At 43.3% G+C, this 22,341-nt stretch overlaps 1 protein-coding gene across 1 annotated transcript in view; it reads left to right on the top strand.

Moving 5' to 3' along the window:
• Positions 1 to 265: 265 nt before the first annotated feature.
• MERTK (MER proto-oncogene, tyrosine kinase) overlaps positions 266 to 22,341 on the top strand; it is a 112,476-nt gene continuing 90,400 nt past the window's right edge. Inside the window, exon 1 of the mRNA XM_038561448.1 lies at positions 266 to 535. Coding sequence (XP_038417376.1) covers positions 475 to 535 — 61 coding nt within the window. The 5' untranslated portion in view covers positions 266 to 474. The remainder of the gene's footprint in view (positions 536 to 22,341) is intronic.

A 22,341-nucleotide genomic window follows, 5' to 3' on the forward strand; every position in this document is an offset into this window, starting at 1 on the left:
CCCTCCAACTTTCTCCCTCTCTGTGTCTCTCCCGCCCACACGTGTCGGGCTCCCGGCGGGCGCACAGGCTGGGGCTCTTTCTCCTCCTCCCCTCCGGCCCCCCCCCCTTTTCTCTCCACCCCCGCCCCCCATCCCGGGCCGCTCGGGCTCGGCCCAGGGCCCGCCCCTCCCTGCCCCTCCCCGCCCCTGCCGTCCAGCCCAGTCCCCTTCCTTCCCCTTGGCGGCCCGCCTCCCCACCGTCCTTCCCGCCCCCTCCCCACCCCAACTGGCTCGGGTCCGCTCGGACTCGGCCCCCGGCCCGCCCCTTCCAGCCCTAGGCGCCTCCTGCCCGCGGCTTGGCGCCGCCACTTGGGCGCTAGCTGCCCGGAGGCCGGCCCGGGGCCACCACGCTGGCGCGCTCGACCCGGGACTGGGCAGGTTTGGGACGTCCATCTGCCGTCGATCGGAGAGAGTTTCCAGACCCGCGGCCCCGGAATGGGGCGGGCCCTGCTGCCGCTCCTGCTGTGGTTCTTCGTCCGCGCGCTCGGGACGCGAGGTGAGTGGCGATGGGGCCGGGGGCTCGCGCCTCGGAGCTCCGGGGACGGTGCGCGCCCGCGGGGGCGCGCCGGGCGGCCGGGCACGTTTGCAAACACCTCCGCGCGCGCCGCGGTGCCAGGGCGTGCAGCGTAGGCGCCCCCACCAGCCGCCGACGGGGCGCCCGGGATGGGTCGTGGGTGCGCGTCCCGGTGAAGACCCGCAGGGGTGGGCGCCGAGAGCTCCCCTTTACCGCAGAGGAGGAGATCGAGCTCCGCCCGCTGCAGGTCCCGAAGTTTTCGATCCAGAGGAATTTTGTCGCAGGTCTGGTCCGGAAGGCGCTGAAAACTTTCCTCTAGACATCGTTGCTTGGTTGGACCCCGGCTCTGGGCAGTAATTCTGGGAGCCTCGGGCCCCATCTCCCGAGGGACCGGTGCCGGGGGACCAGCAAGCTGGGGAGTGGGGGTCACATTCCTGGTGCTGCGATCGACCGAAGACGGGGATCTGCCCCCCTGTCTGCTCCCCCTGGGTCCTTAAGGGCAATGTTAGCACCTCTTTGTAGGGATCCCCTGTGAGTGTGGGGACCTTGGACAAAGGGAAGCATTCTTTTAACCCTTGTTATTGCTGCTAGGTTTGTCCCGATTCTGTTACATTCCAATAAAGTTCTAGACTGATAGGCGCTAGGCAAGGCGGCTTCCTTTCTGCATCAACAGCCTGTTTGGAGGCTAAGTGATTCACAAGGTAAAAGTTTGGTCGCTGTTGCATTTCTTGAGGAAGCTGGGAGAAGCTTCACCAGGTGTTGCCAAAAAGAAAAATAAATTGGTGTGTGTGGGGGAGGGGTATTTTGAATAAACACATCCCTGGCATTTTTCCTTAGTTAAAAGTTTTCTATTTCCATTCAGCATGTGTTTTGTTTTGTTTTTGTCTCTTTTGATCATAAACATGGTTGAATAACGTTTACCTAATTACAGTCCCAGATATTTGTTAAGAATACCTGGAAAGTTCAATTTATAGTTAAGCAATTTACTTAAAATATTTTCTTTCTTTCTTTTTTTTTAATGTTTTCCTTTGAGGATTTCCTTTGAAAGCTTAGTCACTCAAATAAAAAATTCCTAAGCAGCACACATTAAGTTGCATATGCAATTTATAATTTGGGGGCACATAGCAATTTGAAGCAAACATCAAAAGCCAAAACCAATCAAAGAAGTTAAACAGTTCTGTTCTCCACCCCCACCAAACCCTAAAGAATTCCTTGGCATTTCTGCCAGATTTATTTTTCATAATCTGCTGCAAATCTGTTCTATTTTGCTACTAGTGAAGACTGACCATAAATAGTCTTGGAGGGTAGTGAATGTGGTGAAAATTATGGGAAAAGCAACAGAAACGATAGTTTTGATGCTTCTGAGATATTTTTAAATGGTGTGTTTCTCCAAAATTTTTAAAAACCATAATCAAAAGCCTTTTGCAGCAATTAGCTTTAGTCAAATAATCAATAATAAAAGTTCTGCTAAAACCCACCCAGCAGGAAGAATGAAAAATTTTTCTAGTTTTTCTTCTACTTTTTACTTTTTTTTTTTTAGAGAGTGAGCTAGGGGGAGGGCAGAGGGAGAAGGAGAGAGAATTTTTTTTTTTTTAAGATTTTATTTATTTATTTGAGAGAGAGAACATGGAAGGAGGGAGGGTCAGAGAAAGCAGCAGACTCCCCACTCAGCAGGAAGCCTGATGTGGTACTCAATTTTAGGACTCCAGGATCATGACCTGAACCCAAGGCAGATGCTTAACCAATTGGTCCACCCAGGTGCCCCGAGGAGAGAATCTTAAGCAGCCTCCATACCCACCCTGATGCAGGGCTCCATCTCAGGACCCTGAAATCATAGACCTGAGCCAAAATTGAGAGTCAACTCCTTAACTGAATGAGCCACCCAGGTACCCTACCTTTTGCTTTTTATCTTGAATTTACCAGTAAGGTGTCTGACAATGTTATATCTTACCTTTTGAAAGCTTAAAGGATGGGATTCTCACTGGCAGAATTAGAACAGAAGTAAGAATGCTATGGGTAGAGACTAAAAATGGAAATTAGACTTTTTGTCCAGTTTTAAAATTTTAGAGAGGGAAAGAGAAAGAGGGACACAGTGAGGGATGTGTGTGTATACAATGGAGAGGAATGGATAAATAATTAAAATTTACATATCACTTTAACCTAGGGACTCCTCCCACCCCTGCCGAATACATATACACAGATGTGGACACACAAATACCATCCCACAAACACACACACACAGAGAACTGAAAATGCTGAACCAAGGGCATCAAGCTTTCCAATCCGTCCTTTCTGCTCAGTCTCTGGATGGGGGAGCCAGTGAGCAGCGAAACCAGGCAAAGGGTGGATCTCAAGAGGGCCAGGGAGAGAATAGAGGAGGAGAAATACGAAAATGGATAGAAGTGAAGGATCTAACCCGTGATGAAGCAGTACGTGCAGCTAAACTCAATCCTTTGAACAAATTAGGCTTTTAAAACCCTTCAACGTTAGCATTTCCCTCCCAAGCTGATGCCTTAACCCGCGTTATAATATATTGTAAACATTCTCCTGGAGAGAACTTTAAGTTGTCCTGTTGTTTACAGGCTTGATGACAATGGCCTCAAATGCTTTTTGGAAGTACGCAGGGCACACTTTAAAAATAAATACTTTATAAAGGCATTCTGATCTGCTTTTTTTCAAAGTGATGACTGGAACACAGATATGTTTAAAATTCACAATAATTATGTTTTTCAATTTGATTTTTAGAAATAATTTCCAGATAATCTGAAGAGCAGGGCCAGTGAGTTACCAGTCAGAGCTGGTTTTGAACAAGTTGAATCTTTAGATGCCCTGACTCAGGAACATGCTGCTGAGTAGAAAAGCTGAGCCAGGACATTGCTCCTCCCCACCTGCAAATGAACGCATATGTGTAACCGCTGCTTACTGCATAATCGCCAGAATGAAATCGTGAAGATGAATTGGACTGTGTTGTCCCCTTGTTTAAAATTCTCTAGCAGCTCCCCATTCCTCCCATGGTTTGCAAGGGTGTGAAGAGCCTCCCACTCCCTTTGCCCCATTTCCATTTGTTCTAATGTTCACACTGCTCCAGCCACAAGTGTCTCTCTAGCACTTTTGCAGTGGATGTTCCGTCTGGCTGGAATCTTTTCCCCAAGATCTCTGCATGCTGGCTCCTTGGGTTTTAGCTCAGATGTCCTAGAGGAGGCCTTCCCTCACTCCCACCTCAACCAGAGTTACACACACATACACACACTTCCCACTGAATTTAAATTACTGATAACACTTTTCACTACCTGATGGTGAGATGGCACAGTGCTTCACCCATTTCAGAAGCTCAGTGAGTATTTGTGGAGTGTACTAAAGGACCAAGTCTCTGTAGATCTCACCGCTCCTCCTGCTACTCTGCTCTTGCTGGCTCACCCAGAAACGGAATGCAGAAGCTCCCCATGCCCTTGTGCTTGGGGCTTCGTTGATAAAAAATAATCTTATATTTTGCTGTGATGCCAAAGTGATTGTATTACTAGGTAACTTAGGACATCGAAAGTAGACTTTTGGGCTATATTAATCCAATATAGCAATGTTGACATTTTATATTTTCTTAACTATTCTTAACTATTCTAGGGTGGGTGGGAAGTCAAAAACTGATTTTTCACGTTAAAAATAGTGTTAGCAGCTCCTTCCCAGAGGCAGGTTGCCTGATATCCGGCTTGTAACCCTGAGTGCCTTGACTTTGGCCCATTTTCACTAGTTTAATTTTTTTTTTTTTAAGATTTATTTATTTAACAGAGAGAGAGCACGCCAGAGAGCACAAGTAGGGAGAAGCAGGCAGAGGGAGAAGCAGGCTCCTCCCTGAGCAGAGAGCCCAATGCAAGGCTCTATCCCAGAACCCTGGGATCATGACCCGAGCTGAAGGCAGAAGTTTAACCTTAAGACTCAGCCAGTCAGGCGCCTACTTAAAAAAAATATATATATGATTTTCTTTTCTTGTGTGTGTTTTTAAAATTTTAAAATCAATTAGTTAACATATAATGTATTATTGATTTCAGAGGTAGAGGTCAGTGATTTATCAGTCTTATATAACACCCAGGGCTCATTACATCATATACCCTCCTTAATGCCCATCACCCAGTTACCCTGAACCCCCCCATCTTCCTCCCCTCCAGTAACCCTCAGTTTGTTTCCCATGATTAAGAGTTTCTTATGGCTTGTCTCCCACTCTGATTTTCGTCGTTTTATTTTTCCTCTCTTCCCCTATGATCTCTATTTTGTTCTTTAATTCTACATATCAGTGAGATCATAGGATAATTGTCTTTCTCTGATTGACTAATTTCACTTAGCATAATACCCACTAGTTCCATGCACATTGTTGCACATGGTGTCACTAGTTTAATCCTAACCGAAAGCCCATGGCTCTGGGTTGGTATGAGTCTCAGCAGGAGGTTAATGATTATTAAAAAACCGGGAAAAAGCAGGTTCACCACATGAGCTTCTTGGGACTGGTATGAAAATGTTAACAGGCAGGCTGGGTAGGCAGCAAGCCTGGCTTCATGTCCTACCTGGCGGGCTCCTGGGGAGCCCTGGGGGCCGTGGGTAACTCAAGACCTCAGTTTCCTGTCTGGTACCGTGGGTCTCTTCCCTAGTCACAGAACCGGCAGGAGGATGCAATGAGCTAAGGACACATGGTAAATGCTCCAAAAATATTAGCCATCACTGCCGATGCTTTGCCTCCATTCTTCTGAACTCAAAATCCGGGGTAATGTTTTTTTTCCTAGACAAAAGGTGTTGCGGGGAAAGCTTCTTCTTTACTCTCTGAAATGTACCTAAGTTGCGACCTGAAATATAAAAACAGAGCTGTGGGCCACCCTCCACCGGTCAGAGCAGTTTAGGGAAGGAGCTGTGCTTGTCGTCCTAGAGACCTAGAGCGTCCAGGTCCTTGTCATTGCTCTTTAGGGCTTTGTTCCTAGTACTGCTTGCAAAACCCATGCCTGTCACTTGTAGCCTATCTGAGGACGCAGGGCCTGCCCTGCTGCCACTCCCCACCCCTCCCCCTGCCCTGCTTCCTTCACTTATTGAGTTCCGACTTAACATAGTACAGGAATAGCTTCCCGTCATGTGCCTCTCAGGAAGGTATAAAAATGAAGTCCAATTCCTGCTCAACTTTTCCCACATAATGCTACTCCAAAGTGGGTGTGGTTTGTTTTTATTTTTGCATTTGTTTTGGTTTGGTTGGTTTTAAATGTAAACATCCAGATAATCCCTTTCCTTTTTATCTGCTAAAACTCTGTTTTCCAAGTGAAGCATTCTGGCTGCAGTGGATACAAAATGAGGCTTTGTTTCTTAGATTAACTGTGTACGTGTGTGAGTGTGTCCATGTGTGGGTGGTCCTTGAGCAAATGGAACTACGAGGAGCTCCAGATGTACTCCTGGCTCCTAGGCACTTCCTATTGGGTGACAGGTATGGACCAGCGCCCAGGTACCCTGAGGAAAGCCCTCTGGCTCCTCTGCCTCCTACAAACTCCCATTTGCTAACCTCAGATTGAGAAGTAACTTATTCTGTCTGTTTACCCCTCTTCTAGTCCTTCTGCCTCCAGCTGAAGGCTGAAAATGCAGCCAGTCAGCGGTTGAAAATTTCATTAGGATCTGTGGGCTCCTCTTGGAGAGCAGAAGTACTGCCAGCACCTGCCAGTCGGGCACCTTCTCCCTCGCAGGCCTCAGTTTTCTTTGGCTGAATTGTAGCTATTGAATTGTATAAAAGATTCTTTTTTGCTGTTTATTTATTTATTTATTTATTTATTTATTTATTTATTACGATTTTATTTATTGGGTGCCTGGGTGGCTCAGTAGTTGAGTGTTTTCCTTTAGCTCAGGGCATGATCCCAGGGTCCTGGGTTTGAGTTCTGCATCAGGCTCCCCGGAGGGAGCCTGCTTCTCCCTCTGCCTATGTCTCTGCCTCTCCCTGTGTGTGTCTCATGAATAAATAAATAAAATCTTAAAAGAAAAAGATTTTATTTACTTATTTGACAGAGAGAGCACAAGCAGGAGAGTGGCAGGCAGAGGTAAAGAGAGAAGTAGGCTCCCTGCAGAACTCTATTTCAGGACCTTGGGCTCATGACCTGAGCTGAAGGGAGACACTTAACCAACTGAGCCATCCAGGTGCCCCTATAAAGATTTTTAACCCCAGCAAGGCCCAGGTCTTCCTCAGTCTTGTGAGACCTCTCAGCTTGGCTGCAGCGGCACGTGGAGCAGCTAGACAGCCTGCCTTCTTAGCAGTGTTGCTGTTCCCATTCTCAGGGCCTCTGTCAGGCTGCAGGATCCAGCGGGTGTGACCTGCTAGGGAAGCCCTACACTGCCTCATCCAGGTCACCTCCTTAGTTCCTGGTGTTTTATTTTTTATTTTTTGAAGATTTTATTTATTTATTTGAGAGAGAGAGAGAGAGAGTGAGAGCACACAGATCAGAAGGAGAAGACTCCCTGCTGAGCAAGGAACCCAATGAAAGACTCGATCCCAGGACCCTTGGGATCATGACTGAGCCAAAGGCAGACTCCTAATGACTGAGCCACCCATGCGCCCCAGTTCATGGTGCCTTAAAGTAATAAATGAAGAAAGTTTGATTATTTCTTATATACATTTCATAGAGAAACTTGCTCAGTTCTTTCACTTAATGGTAAAATGGATTTTCCATGAGTCTTGGGGATAATTGAGGAGGAGCAGAGCAGGACAGAGAAAGAGACAGAGGGGACAGATGTTGACTTTTTGTTTGGACCAAGATCTTACAGAAATTTTATACCAAAAACTAAGAATGTTTGAGAGACTTATGCTTGGAGAAAACCCATTTCATTTCTTCTCAATTTATAGACTTTCATGGAAGCAAATTCTATGCTCCTATGTCTCCTTATACCCAGTCATTAATGGTGTCTTCTGGATATTTTTCAATCTCTTCCTTCAAAGATACTGTCTGGCGTCTGTGGGGTGAGCCAGAGCCCTAGCCAGATCTGATCATCATGGTGTTAGCACCTTACCGTAGCTTGCTCAGGAGGGGGCCCACCCGTAGGACCTAGATCTCAGGTTGGCATTTGACAATCAGGCAAATGCTCTGGGACAGATCCCTTTTTGTATGATCTGCTCTTCTGGGGGCGGGGGCCGGGGGAGCTCCAGTTACCTCAGCATTCAGAACAGTAAACATCTTAGAATCTGCTTTAGCTGTGTTCTTGCCTCTCATTAGACACACAAAGGAAAGCCTTGTTTATCTTGGAGAAGCGATTGTTTTGCTATTTTAAGCTTTAGGGCTTGTTCAAGCTACTAACAGTAGACTGGCCTCATTATGGTTTTTGAAAATGATTTTTTTTTTTTTTACAAGTCAGAACAAGCTGTCTTAATGGAGAATATTAGAACATGGACTCAAACTTGCTGAAAGTTGTTTTCTATCCCTGCCCTGCTTAGTGAATGCACAGTGAGGTGATAAATATTCATGGGATCCCAAGTGCCGCCTGTTTTGGGGGCTGGTTTTCCACTTGTTGCAGTCCATGGCAGGCTGCCTCCACACAGGAAGTGAAACCAGCCCTTAAGCCTTTTTACAATTCTGGCTCAGGATTTGAAGATTTGTTGATGAAAACAATGTTCTTTGAAAGTTTTGGAGCAAGGAAAAGAGGAAGCTCATTAGATTTTAGCATTGCATCTTAAGCATTAGTTGAAAAATATAACCACTTTGGGAGTCCAGAGATATAAGTTCTCATCCCAGCTTAGGTATTAACTTGCAGGGATACCTGGGATATGATGTTCCACCTTTCTGAAACTCCAGATCCCCACCGATCAGATGGAAGGGTGGATAGGTGATTCTGGGGTACCTTCTGGGCAGAAAACAGATTCTGTCTGAAGGGGAGACGCATGATGGAACGCTTTCTCACTGCAGTTCCAGACACACTCCCTTAGCTCGAGTGTGAGCCTCCCAGCTATGCACCAGACTCTGGCTGTGGGTGTCCTCAGGCATCAGCCTAGAAATAAGCCAGAGGCACTACAGCATCTTTCTTAAAAATGAGTCATGCCAGTGGGTTCTTTACTGTGGGCAGCTGCCGTTCCCTGCCGCCTGGGCCGTTTGTGCCTCCATGAAATAGCCCTTCCAGCTACACAAATGTGTGTTTTTGAGACCTGCCCAAACAAATTATGGCTTCTTACTGTCCAATCTGCGGGGAGCATGGACTCTTGGATTCTGGAAGACCTGGGGATGCTTATGTAGTCTTTCTGGGCTGGGCAGAGCAGAGCACGTCTCCCAGGGTGCACAGCAGAAATCCCAGCATTCAGGGGGAATTTTATCATTTTTAAAAGTCTATTCATATATGATGTAATTTTATATTACAATCACAATATTTTATAATGTGAGTTATAGGATGTAAATCTCCTAAGCATTGTGGCTAGGAGGCCAAGGAAAAAGTATGCTAGGAAGCTTTTTCAAAATACAGAAGCCCAGGCCCCACCTAGGACCTATGGAACCAATGTTTAGGGTACAGCCCTGACCAGCAGGAGTCTGAGTCATTTCGTGCACATCTCTTACACTCTACCAATGCAATGTGTCTGATTCTTCTGCTTGGGTTCCCCTGGCCATACTGATGGGGAAACACAGGGCTAGCTGAGGACAAGGTACGAGCTTGGGATAGCACATTGGCAAGTCCTTGAAACAGGGAGAGTGACATTCCTCTACAGACTCAACTCCTTCGATGTTCATGCTTTGCTAAGGGCAGAAGGCAATCTTAGCCCGGCCCCCAGGATCTGGTAAGTCTACTTTAACATATTCCTTTAGACATTTCCCTTTATCTCTAACCCCCCAAGATATGTGTTGGCAATCATCCTCCAAGCACATGGCCCACCGATACACATCTGAAGGGTCATGACTCAGGTTTTATTAGACGGTAATAAGTGACCTTTCCCAACAATACCTAGCCCCCTCAAGGTCCTGGAAACCTTGTTTCCAAAATTCCTTAGCGAGTACACTATCCTCAAACCCCTCCCAACTCCCAGGTATATAATCAGCCACCCCTCACAGGTCTGGGGCAGCCACTCTTCCTGCCCATGGGTCCTGTCCCCGTTTAATAAAACCTCCATTTTGCACCAAAGACATCTCAAGAATTCTTTCTTGGTCGTTGGCTCCAGACCTCACCTATATTCCAAAGCTTCATCAATCCCAAGCTGCAGGGAAGAGTGACCAATCAAATGTGGTAACAAGGCAGGTTGCTCCCTGAATGAGATCAGGAGATCATTTGTAGGAAAAGGGGGACTGAGCATTGAGCAGGGTGCTACAGCTGCTGCTATACACATGTGATAAATTTTTATGTAAATAGTGTGTTTGCTTTCAGCTTGCTCTCTCATTCTGTGTTAAGTTTGCTAGGCTCGTCTGGGTTGAACCGTGTTGCCCTAGTTTATTTATCTTCATAGGCAAATACGTGGATGTACTGTAGTTTATTTATCTGGTCTCCTTTTATTGGGCACTTAGAGTTTTCTAAATTTTTCTGTTACAGGCAGTTTTGCTGGTGTAGAAATGTTGAGGTTTGCAGTACAGTTGAGAAAGAATTCTTGAGACATCTTTAGTGCAAAAAGGTGGTTTTATTAAAGCATGAGGATGGGACCTGGGAGCAGAAAGAGCTGCACTGGAATCATGAGGAGTGATTGCGCACTTTCATGTTGGGAGGGGGTTAGGGACAGCACAGGCCTCCCAGGTATTTTGGAAACTAGGTTTCCAGGACCTTAAGGAGGCTAGCTATTGTTAGGAAAAGGTCATGTATTACTGTTTACTGAAAACCTCAGTCATGAGACCCTTCGGATGTATGTCAGTGGGTGGTATGCTTGCACGATGACTGACAACATATATCTTGGGGTAGAGACAAAGAAGTTTCCAAAGGAATTTTCATAAAGTAGACTCACAGGATCCTGGGGGAGTCAGGACAATGTCAAGCCAAGATTGCCTTTTGCCAAAGCGTCAACATCAGGCAGCTGAGCTCCCTGAGGAAGGTCCCTCTGCTTGTTTTAAGGACTTGTCAGTAGGCTGTAAGTAGTGAGGAAATATTTTTTCTTTTGCCTTTGTTTCCCACATCATTGCCATGAGCATTCTTGTTTGTAATCTTTCCCTTATAGAGATTTATTTGCTATAATAAAATGCACAGATTTTAAGTGTCGAGTTTGATGAGTTTTGACAAATAGGTGTCAAAACCACTACTCAAGTTAAGATGGCCATCAACTTGCATGTGTGTCTGACTGTGGGTAGACATGTATGAGTCTTTAAGGGTAGAAATGCTAAGTTATAGGTTGTATTGCAATTTCATCCTCATCAAAAATTGCCAAACTGACATTAGAGAAAAGCATTCATACTGTACATCCTCTAGGTACATTATTGCCATGTAAGATCTCAACTGAGGCATCCCTCAAGTATACTCTAGATAGGTCTGGTAATGCTGCTCAGGACTGGTTGTAGGCAGTCTGCAAAGCAGGCTAGACCATCTAAGCAGCACCCACTGGCCTTCCAGGCTCACCACCCAGAGCCGCCCCCCTGAATGTCCCACCCGCCCTTTGCCTGACACAAAGCACACTGGAGCCCCGTTCTGCCCAGCCCTCAGAACTAACCTCAAGTAGAGGCTTAGGAGCTGGGGCCTGAATGTGACTGGAGAGGCGAGGGTAAGTGTGACTGGGAGGAGTTCCTTCACCCCTTCCCGCCTGTGATGATCTGTGCAAGTTGCTTAGCACCTGTGAGCCTCAGGCTCCTCACTAGAACTAGGGGCAATGATACTCCCTGCCTAGGATCAGAGAAGATTGTGCAGGTAGAAAGGCTGGCAGAGTGTGAGCGCAGGCAAATAATACAGATGCTATGGCTTTTGCCTTAAACATAGTTGGATTTTTAAAATAACACTTAAAAAAAAAAGACTTATTTATTTATTCATGAGAATACACACACACACACACACAGAGGCAGAGACACAGGCAGAGGGAGAAGCAGGCTCCATGCAGGGAGCCCGACGTGGGACTCGATCCCGGGTCTCCAGGATCACGCCCTGGGCTGAAGGCGGCGCTAAACCGCTGAGCCACCTGGGCTGCCCTAAGATAACACTTTTGAGATAATTTTAGATTCTCATGCTGTTTCTAATAAATAATATGGAGAAGCCCCTGTGTATCTTTCCCCTAGTTTCCGCCAAAGGGTAATATCTTAGGAAACTGTAGTACAGTATGGCAGCCAGATACTGACTTGGATACACTCCACCAACACAGGATTCCCTCATGGTGCCCTTTCAGAGCCTACTCCTATCCCTCTGCCCTCTCACCTCCTTAACCCCTGGCAATCACTAATCGGTTTTCCATTTCTGTAACTTTGTCATTTCAAAAATGCTATATAAATGGAATAATACTGTATTTTCCATTTGCTGCCATGACAAATTACCACCAATTTAGTTGCTCAAAACAACAAAATATCCTGTCTTACAGTTCAGTAAGTCGGAAGTCTGACATGGGTCTCACTGGGGCTAAAATCAGGGTGACAGGGCTCCTGAGTGGTTCAGTGGCTGAGTGTCTGCCTTTGGCTCAGTCATGGCCCTGGGATCAAGTCCCACATCGGGCTTCCCACAGGGAGTCTGCTTCTCCCTCCACCTATGTCTCTGCCTCTCTCTCTCTCATGAATAAATAAATAAAATCGTTAAAAAATCCAATCAGGGTGACAGCGGGGCATCCTTCCTTTCTGCGACTTGTAGGGAGAGTCTGTGTCGTTGCCGTTTCTAACTTTAGAGGCCATCCATAGTCCTTGACTCCTGTCCCCTTTCTCCATCCTCAAAGCCAGCAAGCATGGATTGTGTCCTTCTGGCATTTTAACACTGACACTAGGTCTTCTGCCTCCTTTTCTACTTTGTGGGCCCTTGAGATTACGCATTCCTGACAGCATTTGGTGATACCACTGTTGATCATCGTAGCCATCCTGACAGGTATGAAGTGATACCACACTGTGGTTTTAATTTGAATTTCCCTGATGGTTTACGGTGTTGAACACATTTTCGTGTGCATATTTGTCATCCATATATACTCTTTGGTGAAACATTTCTTCATGTTTTTACCCTTTTCTAATTGGGTTGTTGGTTTCTTACTGAGTTTTGAGGGTTCTTTAATAATCTAGATACTAGTGCTTTGTCAGATAGGTGGTTTGCAAATAACTTCTCCAAGTCTGTGGTTTTGGGGTTTTTTCCTTCTTAATGGGGTCTTTTGTAAAGCAGACATTTTTAGTTTTGATGAAATTCAATCTATCAAATTTTCTTTTTATGAATCATACTTTTCAGTGGCAAGTGTAAGACTCTCTGCCTAGCTCTAGATCTTGAAGATTTTCTTTTTTTCCTAAAAGTTTTATAGTTTTACATTTATATTTATATCTGTAACCCATGTTTAGTTAATTTTTGAATAAAGTGTAAGACTTAGGTCAAGTTTAATTTTTTTTGTCTTTGAATATCCACTTGTTTTAGCATCATTTGTTTAAAAAGCTATCTTTCCTTCATTGAATTGCTTTTGACTTTTGCCAAAAAGTGTGGATCTGTTTCTAGTTCCCTTCTGTTCCAATCTGTCTCTACCTCTGCCAATACTATCCAGTTTGATTATTGTGCTATGTAATAAGTTTCAAAACTGGGGAGACTGATTCTTCCTATTTTATTCTTCTTTTTTCAAAATTGTTTTAGCTATTCTAGATCCTTTGCTTTTCCACACAAATTTTAGAAGTATATTGTTTTTATCTACAAAAAAATCTTCCTAGTATTTTAGGAATTGTATGTTAAATCTGTATGTGCTTTTTCTCTGACATCAAATATATAGTTTCGACAACAGCAAATTCTCCATTCTCCGACCTCAGCTGGGCATCTACAATTCAATTCAGTTCTAATACTAACTACCTAGAGTTAGTGTAGACCTCACAGGTTAGGAGTTCAATTTCATAAGACCACTACGCACTTCACACACCAGCTCAAATCAAGTGTCCAGACCACCCACACTTCTGTCCAGCTGACCACAAATTCAGGGGTGCCCATGCCATCCTTTCCCCTTCAGGTTTGGTAGTTCACTAGACCAGCTTAACTCAGGAAAGCACTATTCTTACAATTACAGCTTTATTATAAATGATACCTCTCAGGAATAGCCAAATGAAAGAGATATGTAGGGGAAGAGGTTCAGAGCCTCCATGCCTTCTTTGGGTGTACCACCCTCCCAGCACATTGATGTGTTTACTAACTCAGAAGCTCCCCAAACCTTGTTTGGGATTTTTACATGGGGTTTTATTACATGAGCATGATGAGCATGATTGTTTTTAAATCATTGGCCATTAGTGACTAAACTCAATTTCCAGCCCCTCCCTCCTACCTTGAGGTTGGGTGTGGGTCAGAATATTCTAACCCTCTAAATCCCATGTTTTTCTGATGACCAGCTCCATCCTGAAGCATTCAGTGGCCCCAACCTAAGTCATCTTATTAGCGTGAACTCAGACATGTTCCAAAGGTGCTCTCACTCAGGAAATTTTTTTTTTTAAGATTTTATTTATTCATGAGAGACACAGAGAGTGAGAGGCAGAGACACAGGCAGAGTGAGAAGCAGGCTCCATGCAGGGAGCCCGATGTGGGACTCGATCCCGGGTCTCCAGGATCACGCCCTGGGCTAAAGGCAGGCACTAAACCACTGAGCCATCCAGGCTGCCCTCACTCTGGGGCAATACTGGGGATTTTAGGAGCTCTGTGCCAGGACTGGGGACAAGGACCAGTTAAATGTATTTTTATTATACTACAATCTGTATATCACTTTGAGGAGAATCGATTCATACTCCATTTATTTAGATCTTCTTTTATTTCGCCTATCAGTGCTTTGTAGTTTTCAGGATATGAGTTCTGTATGTGCTTTGTTAGATTTTTACCTAAGTATTTCATTATTTGGGAGTGATTATAAATGGTATTATATTTTTAATTTTGATGTTTATATATTCATGACTTAGTATATAGAAATAAAATAACTTTTGTGTATTTATCTTGTATTCTGTGACCTTGATGAAATCAGTTATTAGTTCTAAGGATATTTTTTATGGATTCTGTGGGATTTGCTATGTAGACTGTCGTATCTGTAAATAGTGACTGTTATTTCTTCCTTTCTGATGCTTTTTTATTTCTTTTTCTTGCTTTACCGAAAAGTTCTTGGCTAGAACTTTGAGTACTATGTTGACTAAGACTGGGGAATACAGGAACACCTGGATGGCTCAGTTGGTTAAGCATCCAACTCTTGATCTCAGCTCAGGGCTTGATTTCAGGGTGGTGAGTTCAAGCCTTGTGTTGGGTTCCATGCTGAGCATGGAATCTACTTAAAAACAAATTAAGGGGGACCCCTGGGTGGCGCAGGGGTTTGGCGCCTGCCTTTGGCCCAGGGCGCGATCCTGGAGACCCGGGATCGAGTCCCGCATCAGGCTCCCGGTGCATGGAGCCTGCTTCTCCCTCTGCCTGTGTCTCTGCCTCTCTCTCTCTCTGTAACTGTCATAAATAAAAAAAAAAAAAAAAAATTTTTAAATTAAACCAAAAAAAAACAAATTAAGAATGGGGAAAGCAGACATTTTTGCTTTGTTTTTAATCTAAGAGGAAAAGAATGAACTTTTTTTTACCACAAAATAAAATGATAGCTATTGGTTTTTTGTAGATGCTCAAGTTGAGCAAGCTCTCTTCTCTTCCTATTTTCTTAAAAACTGTGGATGGTTGTTGGACTTTGTTAAATGATTGATCTGATTATATGACTTTTTTTTTTCTTTAGCCTGTTAATATGGTCGATGACATTGATTGATTTTCATATATTGAAACTTTCTACCATGGAATAAATTCCACTTGATCTTGGTATATAATTCTCTTTATATATTCTGAATTCCATTTGCTGATATTTTGTTAAGGAGCTTTTGCATCTATATTCATGAAGGATATTGATCTCTACTTTTTTTCTGTACTGTGTTTGTCTAGATTTGGTATCAGGACAACACCAGTTTTGTAAAATATATTGGCTTTTGTCCTCTCCTCTTCTAGTTTCTGGAAGATACTATGCATTTGGTGTAATTATCCAGTGAAACCATTTGGGCCTGGTAATTTGTTTTGGGGGGAATTTTTTAGACTATGAATTTAATATTCTTTATAGTTATAGGTATATTCAAATTATCTGTTTCATGTTGGGTGAATTGTAGTAGTTTGTTTCTTTCGTGGATTTAGTCCATTTCCTTTATACTGTCAAAATTGTGTGTAGAGTTCTTCATAGCATTTAATTATTACCCTTTTGATATCTGTACAGTGAATAGTAATATTTCATGTTTCATTCCTGATATTACTGATTTGTGTCTTTTTTTCTTTGCTAGAGATTTGTCAATTTCATTGGTTTTTTTTTTAAGATTTATTTATTTATTTATTTATTTATTTATTTATTTATTTATTATAGACACACAGAGAGAGAGAGAGACAGAGACAGAGACACAGGAGGAGGGAGAAGCAGTCTCCATGCCGAGAGCCTGACGTGGGACTCGATCCTGGGACTCCAGGATCATGCCCCGGGCCAAAGGCAGGTGCTAAACCGCTGAGCCACCCAGGGATCCCCTTCATTGGTCTTTTTAAACCAGTTCTTTGTTTCACTGATTTTCTCTGTTGCTTTTCTTTTTTGCAATTTCATTTCTTATAAATATATTATTTTTTGTTTTGCTCTCCTTTGTCTGTGTTCTGAGCTTAGGTTACTGAATAAATTTTCCCCTCAGCACTGTATTATGTCACACAACTTTTGATATATCTTCATTTTCATTCAGTTCTATATATATATTTTTATTTCCCTTGAGACATCCTCTTTGATCCAGAAATTATATAGAAGTTTCGTTTGCAAGTATTTGGAGAATTTCCTGTTACTTTTCTGTTATTTCTAATTATTTCCATTGTGGTCAAAGAACACAAACTGTGTGATTTTAATTCTTTTAAATTTCTTGAGAGTTGCTTTATGGCCCAGGGTATAGTTTATCTTGGTTTATATCCCATCGTCATTTGGAAAGAATGTGGATTCTGGTGTTGTTGGGTGGAATGTTCTATAAATGTGGACTAGATTCTTTCCATTGGCAGTGTCACCAAGTTCTTCTATAGTTGTATTTTTTGCCTCATTTCTCTGGAGAGAAAGAGAGATGGTGAAATCTCCAACTACAGTATTGATTTATTTCTCCTTTCAGTTATATCAGTTTTTGCTTCACATATTTTGCAGCTCTTTGCTTTGGTACACATTCATTTAAGACTGCTATGTCTTGGTAGATTGAGTCTTTTATCATTATATAATTTGCCTTTCTGTCTCTGGTAATTTTCTTTGCTTTGAATTCTACTTTATCTGATATCAGTGTAGCTATCCTGCTTTCTTTTGATTAATGGTTGCATGATGTATCATTTTCTGTCTTCTGCATTCAACTTGCCTATATCATTATACTTGCCATGGATTTCTTATAAACAGCAGACAGCTGAGTAATGTGGTTTTTCAAAAAATTTTATCCATTTATTAGAGAGGGAGAGACAGAGAGAGAACAAGCTGGGAGAGGAGGGGCAGAGGGCAAGGGAGAAGCAAACTCCCCACCGAGCAGGGAGCCCAATGCAGGGTTCTATCCCAGGACCCTAAGATCATGACCCAAGCTGAAGGTAGACGCTTAACTGACTGAGCCACCCGGCACCCCTGGGTAATTAATTAATTAATTAATTAATTTATTTATTTATTTATTTTCCCTGGGTAATTTTTTAATCAACTGTGCCAATCTTGGCCTTTTAATATACTTAGATCATTTAAATTTAACATAATTATTGATATTGATATTATTAGGCATTGCTGTTTCACCAGTTCAAGGTAATTATAAAATCCCTATCTCCTTTTAAGTTTCTTTACTTCTCTCTTTAAAACATAATTATCTTAAATATTTCTTCTTCATATATAGAACTATAGCAGAATAGCTGACGGTGTTCTAATTTTTCTTCAACTATCAGGCATAATTTAGAAAACTCAAGAGGAGGAAAGTCTATTGTATTAACCAATATTTTTGCTTTCTGTGTTTTTCCCTCCCTTCCAATGATTCAGGTTTCCTTCTTTTATTGTTTTCCTTCTGTTCAGAGAATTTTCTCTAGCTATTTTTTAAGAGTATGTCTGCTGATGACAAATTCTTACTTTTCTTTCATCTGGAATATTTTGGTTTCCCCTCATTTCTGACAAATTCTAAGTTGAGAGTTCTTTTCTTTTAGCACTTATGCAATGTGCCACTTCCTTCTGTCCTCCATGGTTCCTGATGTGAAGTATACTGCCATTTGGATTGTTTTTCCCCTGTAGGTCAGGCATCATCTCTCTCTCTCAATGCTTTGAAAAAAGTCTTCTTTGTCTTTACTATTCAGAAGTTTGACTATGATGTATCTTGGTGTGGATATTTTTTGGGTTTATCCTACGTTAGGTTCACTCAGATGTTTGATTTGTAAGTTTATATTTTTCTCAGGCTTAGGAAGTTTTCAGCGTTATTTCTTCAAGTGCTTTTTCATTCTTTTTTTTTTTTAATTTTTATTTATTTATGATAGTCACAGAGAGAGAGAGAGAGGCAGAGACACAGGCAGAGGGAGAAGCAGGCTCCATGCACCAGGAGCCCGATGTGGGATTCGATCCCGGGTCTCCAGGATCGCGCCCTGAGCCAAAGGCAGGCACCAAACCGCTGCGCCACCCAGGGATCCCTGCTTTTTCATTCTTGCTCTCTTCTTTCTTCTCTCCTTTTGGGACTCTGTTAATACAAATGTTAGATCTTTGGTAATAGTCCCATAGGTTCCAGAATCTGTTCATTTTTTTTCTTAGTCTCTTTTCTCTCTGTTGTTCAGTTTGGATAATTTTTTATGGTTCTGTCTTCCAATTCACTGATTATTTTTTTTTCTTCTTTAACAGAAGCCCCCTCCCTTCTGTTATTGAGCCTACCCATTGAGTTTTTTATTTTGGTTATTGTATTTTAAAGTTCAAAAAGTTGCATTTTTAAAAATCTATATATTTGATTTCTTTACTGTGACTTTATATTTCTTTGCTGTGGCTTTCCATTTTTTCATGTGTTTCATGTTCATACTTGCTTATTGAAATATTTTTATGATTCATTTTTTAAAGCCTTTTTCAGGGACACCTGGGTGGCTCAGCAGTTGGGTGTCTGCCTTCGGCTCAGGTTGTGATCCCAGGATCCAGGATTTAGTCCCACATTGGACTCCTGCTTCTCCCTCTGCCTGTGTCTCTGCCTCTCTTTCTCCATATCTTTCATGAATAAATAAATACAAATCTTAAAAAAAAAAACCCAAAAAAACCTTTTTCAGATAATTCTTTTTCACTCGGTATTGGTATTTCATTCAGTTTGAGATCAAATTTTTTATTGAAACCTGACCTATGCGGTATTGTGTTATGAGACTCTGGCTCTTATTTTTTATCATTTATTATACTGGGTTTCCTCTCGACTGTTCTGGCTGGCTGGGGAACTATGCTGCCTCTTCACTGCCTGCTGGGGGTAGAATTCTGTTTTCCCTTCAGCCTCCATTGTCATCTGAGTGTGAGCTACTGCTGGTCAGAGGTGCGATGGGAGTTCTGGCTGTCCATTAGGTTTGCACTGATACCTCCTATCTGGGAGGGGCCTTATTACTTCCTAACTGTTCCCCACTGTACCTCCACTGATCCTAGGGGAAGAGGAGAGATGCCTTGCTGGCATCAGTGAATAGCCCGACTCTCTACTGGGCCTTCTCTGATACCACCCTAGTGGGGATGGGGAGGGATGCCTCGTTAATGCCGGATAGGAGTGGAAATCCAGGCTTCCCACATGGTTTTTACTAACATAATCCAGTGAGGCCCAGCTTTCTACTTGGACCTCTCTGATACCACCCGATGGAATAGTTGTGGCACCTCTTTTCAACCCAATAAGGGTGGAGGTCTAAGCTCCCCACTTGACCTTTGCTGGCATGGGTGGAGATGGGACCATATTTTTTTCTGGGTGGTTTACCTGGAGGAAAATAGTTTATTGTCTAAAAGCCTTTTGTCTTGATGGACTCTCCCTTTATTGGTCTTTTGGGGAAAAATGGGTTTTTGTTGGGGTTTTGTGTTGGTGTTTGTTTTGTTTTTTAGTAGTGGTCTTTGCCTGGTAACATTTCCAAATTGAGACATATGGAGCCGAAGGAAAACCCAGGGAATTCATCATGATGGTGCCTAGCATCCAGAAGTCCCCAGTTCAGATGCCTTCTCTCCACTTTTCAGAGTAGTTGTTGTTTGTTTGTTTAATGTTTGTTTCTGTTGTTTTTATTGTACTCAGTAGGAAGTGTAGGGAAAAGTATATCTGTTTTTGGACAGCCCACTGCCTTTAGAAAAGACTGACAAACTATTCTTGTTAGATGTTTGATGTTCCAGAAATAGACACATTTTAAAAGGAAGTAATTTTTTCTTTAGAAGAATGGCTTTTTATTTTTTTAAAGATGTTATTTATTTATTTGAGAGAGAGCACACGTGTGTGCAAGTGGGAGGAGGGGCAGGGGGAGACGAAGAGAGAGAATCCCAAGTAGACTCCAAGCTTCTGCAGAGCCCAACATGGGGCTCATCCCACTCCCTCTCCCCCAGATCACCACCCTAGCCAAAAGTCAAAAGTCTGACACTCAGCTGACTAAGCCATCCATGCGCCCCGATAAAGGCTTTTTATTAGTAGGCATTCAGGTATTGGTGGGCTGAAATGTATGTGTTGGGAGTGATATGATGGAGGAATTAAACTTGGGGACTGAGAGTCTCTCCTAGATCTCAGGAAAGCCACATCTGGCCCTTGGGGAGAACTAACCCCAGACACCCCAGAGCAAACTGCTCTACTCTGGCCAGAAAGTGTTCTTTCAGTGTTTCTGTAACACTTGATGTGCTGCCAAAGGGGAAAGAGAAGGAAAACCCTTAGTTAAGTAAACATATATTCATATTTCACTGCAAGAGGTTGAATGGTCTAAGTCAGCATAATTGGTCCCATATGTTCAGCATTGATGGTCCAGACATGACTAGTTGCACCTTTGAAACAAGACAGATGAGGTGTTTCTGTTATGAAAATCTTACGTGCCATTTATTGCATGTCTGTACATGCCAGGCACTGCATGGAGTTTTATGTGCAGCATTCTATGATCTCTGAAAGAAGGAGGTGTTATGTGTCTTACTTTACAAACAAGGAGACTGAGTCTCACTTGGACCAGTGACTTGTACAAGGTCTTCTGGCCTGAGTGGCTGAGCTGGGTGGGGATAAACCTTCCTTTTTTGACTCCAGAGTTCTTACACTTATCGTGCTCCCAAACCACAGGCATTCGAACCTGAGCCTTCTGGGTGGGGAAGGCTGGACTCTCAAGAGCTCCCTTACCCAAGGCAATTTGGGCTACTGGATTCATTCCCTAGACCAGGTGGTCTAACCCTGGCTATGCATTAGAATTGCGAGAAGATATGTTTTTTTAAGTCCTGATACCCAAAGTGCACCCCTGACCAATAAACTTGGGTGCAGCTTTGGGTGAAAAGTAGCCATGGTGTTAAAAAAAAAAAAAAAAAGCCATTTAACACCTTTCTTGGAGAGTCTGATATCTGCTAGTTTTGAAGGCATGCTGGAGAGTTAGAAGATGATGATGAAGAATCACAGTCAGATTCTGGAACTCTTTTCTGGCTGAATTGGTGTTCCTTTACAGAAAAAACTTAAGGGTTGCCGTCTGCTTGGGAAGCTTCTTTTGCAAAGGACTTCTACCAAGAAAAAGTTAAACGCCCAAGTCACAAAGTGGGGTACAGGCTGAAGGATTTCATGAGGGCCTTGGGACTTCACTGCTGAAATGTGTGCACAAGGGGGAAAGGCACAGGTAGGCTCTGTCTTTTTTTCTTTTAAAGATATTATTTATTTATTTATTTGACAGAGAGCACATACAGAGGCAGGGGGAGCTGCAGGGAGAGGGAGAAGCAGGCTCTGCACAGAGCAGGCAGCCTGATGTGGGGCCCCCTGGGATTATGCCCTGAGGGACTGAGCCACCCAGGCATCCCTGCTTTTTTTTCTTAAGCCAAAAAAAACAAAATACCAGGGGAAGTGGGGAAGTGATCCTGGTTATTATCATCATTGTTGCTTAAAGGTCTGAGCCCCTTTACACCCTCAGGGCTCAGAGAAGTTGAATAGCTTGACTTGCTAGGGTCCCTGTTTGCCCCTCCAGACCCATCCCAGGAGGCCAGCCTGTGGGAGGGCAACAATGAATTGACTCCTGGCACTGTGGCTGCCCCTGGTTTGGGCTAAAATGGATACTGTGATGTATATTTGACTGAGTATATCCCTGTGTACTGGCACAGTTGTTACTTATCTGAAATTCAAGTGTAACTGGAACGTCTTGTTTTTTAGCTGGCAACCCTATGCCTCGTTGGGGGCATGTGGAAAATCTGATCTACCAACAACCATGTTTTATACCTGACTTTGGTTTCTTCCCTCTGTGCAGGCATGTCAGTGGGGTTTTGCTGCACTCTCTCTTTTCTGCTGCCATGCCACAGCTGTGACCCCTCCATGCAGAAGCAGCCAGACCATACATTCCCCTTGCTTCCCAAAGCTCCTGCCAGGCCCATTCTATCCCCGTCAGCTACTTGGTTTCTGCTAGCAGGGCTTTGTTACCGTTGGTACAAACGGGACTGTTCAGGAGTCAGTTTCATCCCATGAATGGTCCTTTTTTCTGTGTCACTTTTCTCAAGTGGTGGTGTGCATTCACTCGAGGGAAGTTAATGTTTACCATTTACA

This window comes from Canis lupus, chromosome 17, assembly GCF_011100685.1.
Source record: "Canis lupus familiaris isolate Mischka breed German Shepherd chromosome 17, alternate assembly UU_Cfam_GSD_1.0, whole genome shotgun sequence".
NCBI classification, from domain to species: domain Eukaryota; kingdom Metazoa; phylum Chordata; class Mammalia; order Carnivora; family Canidae; genus Canis; species Canis lupus.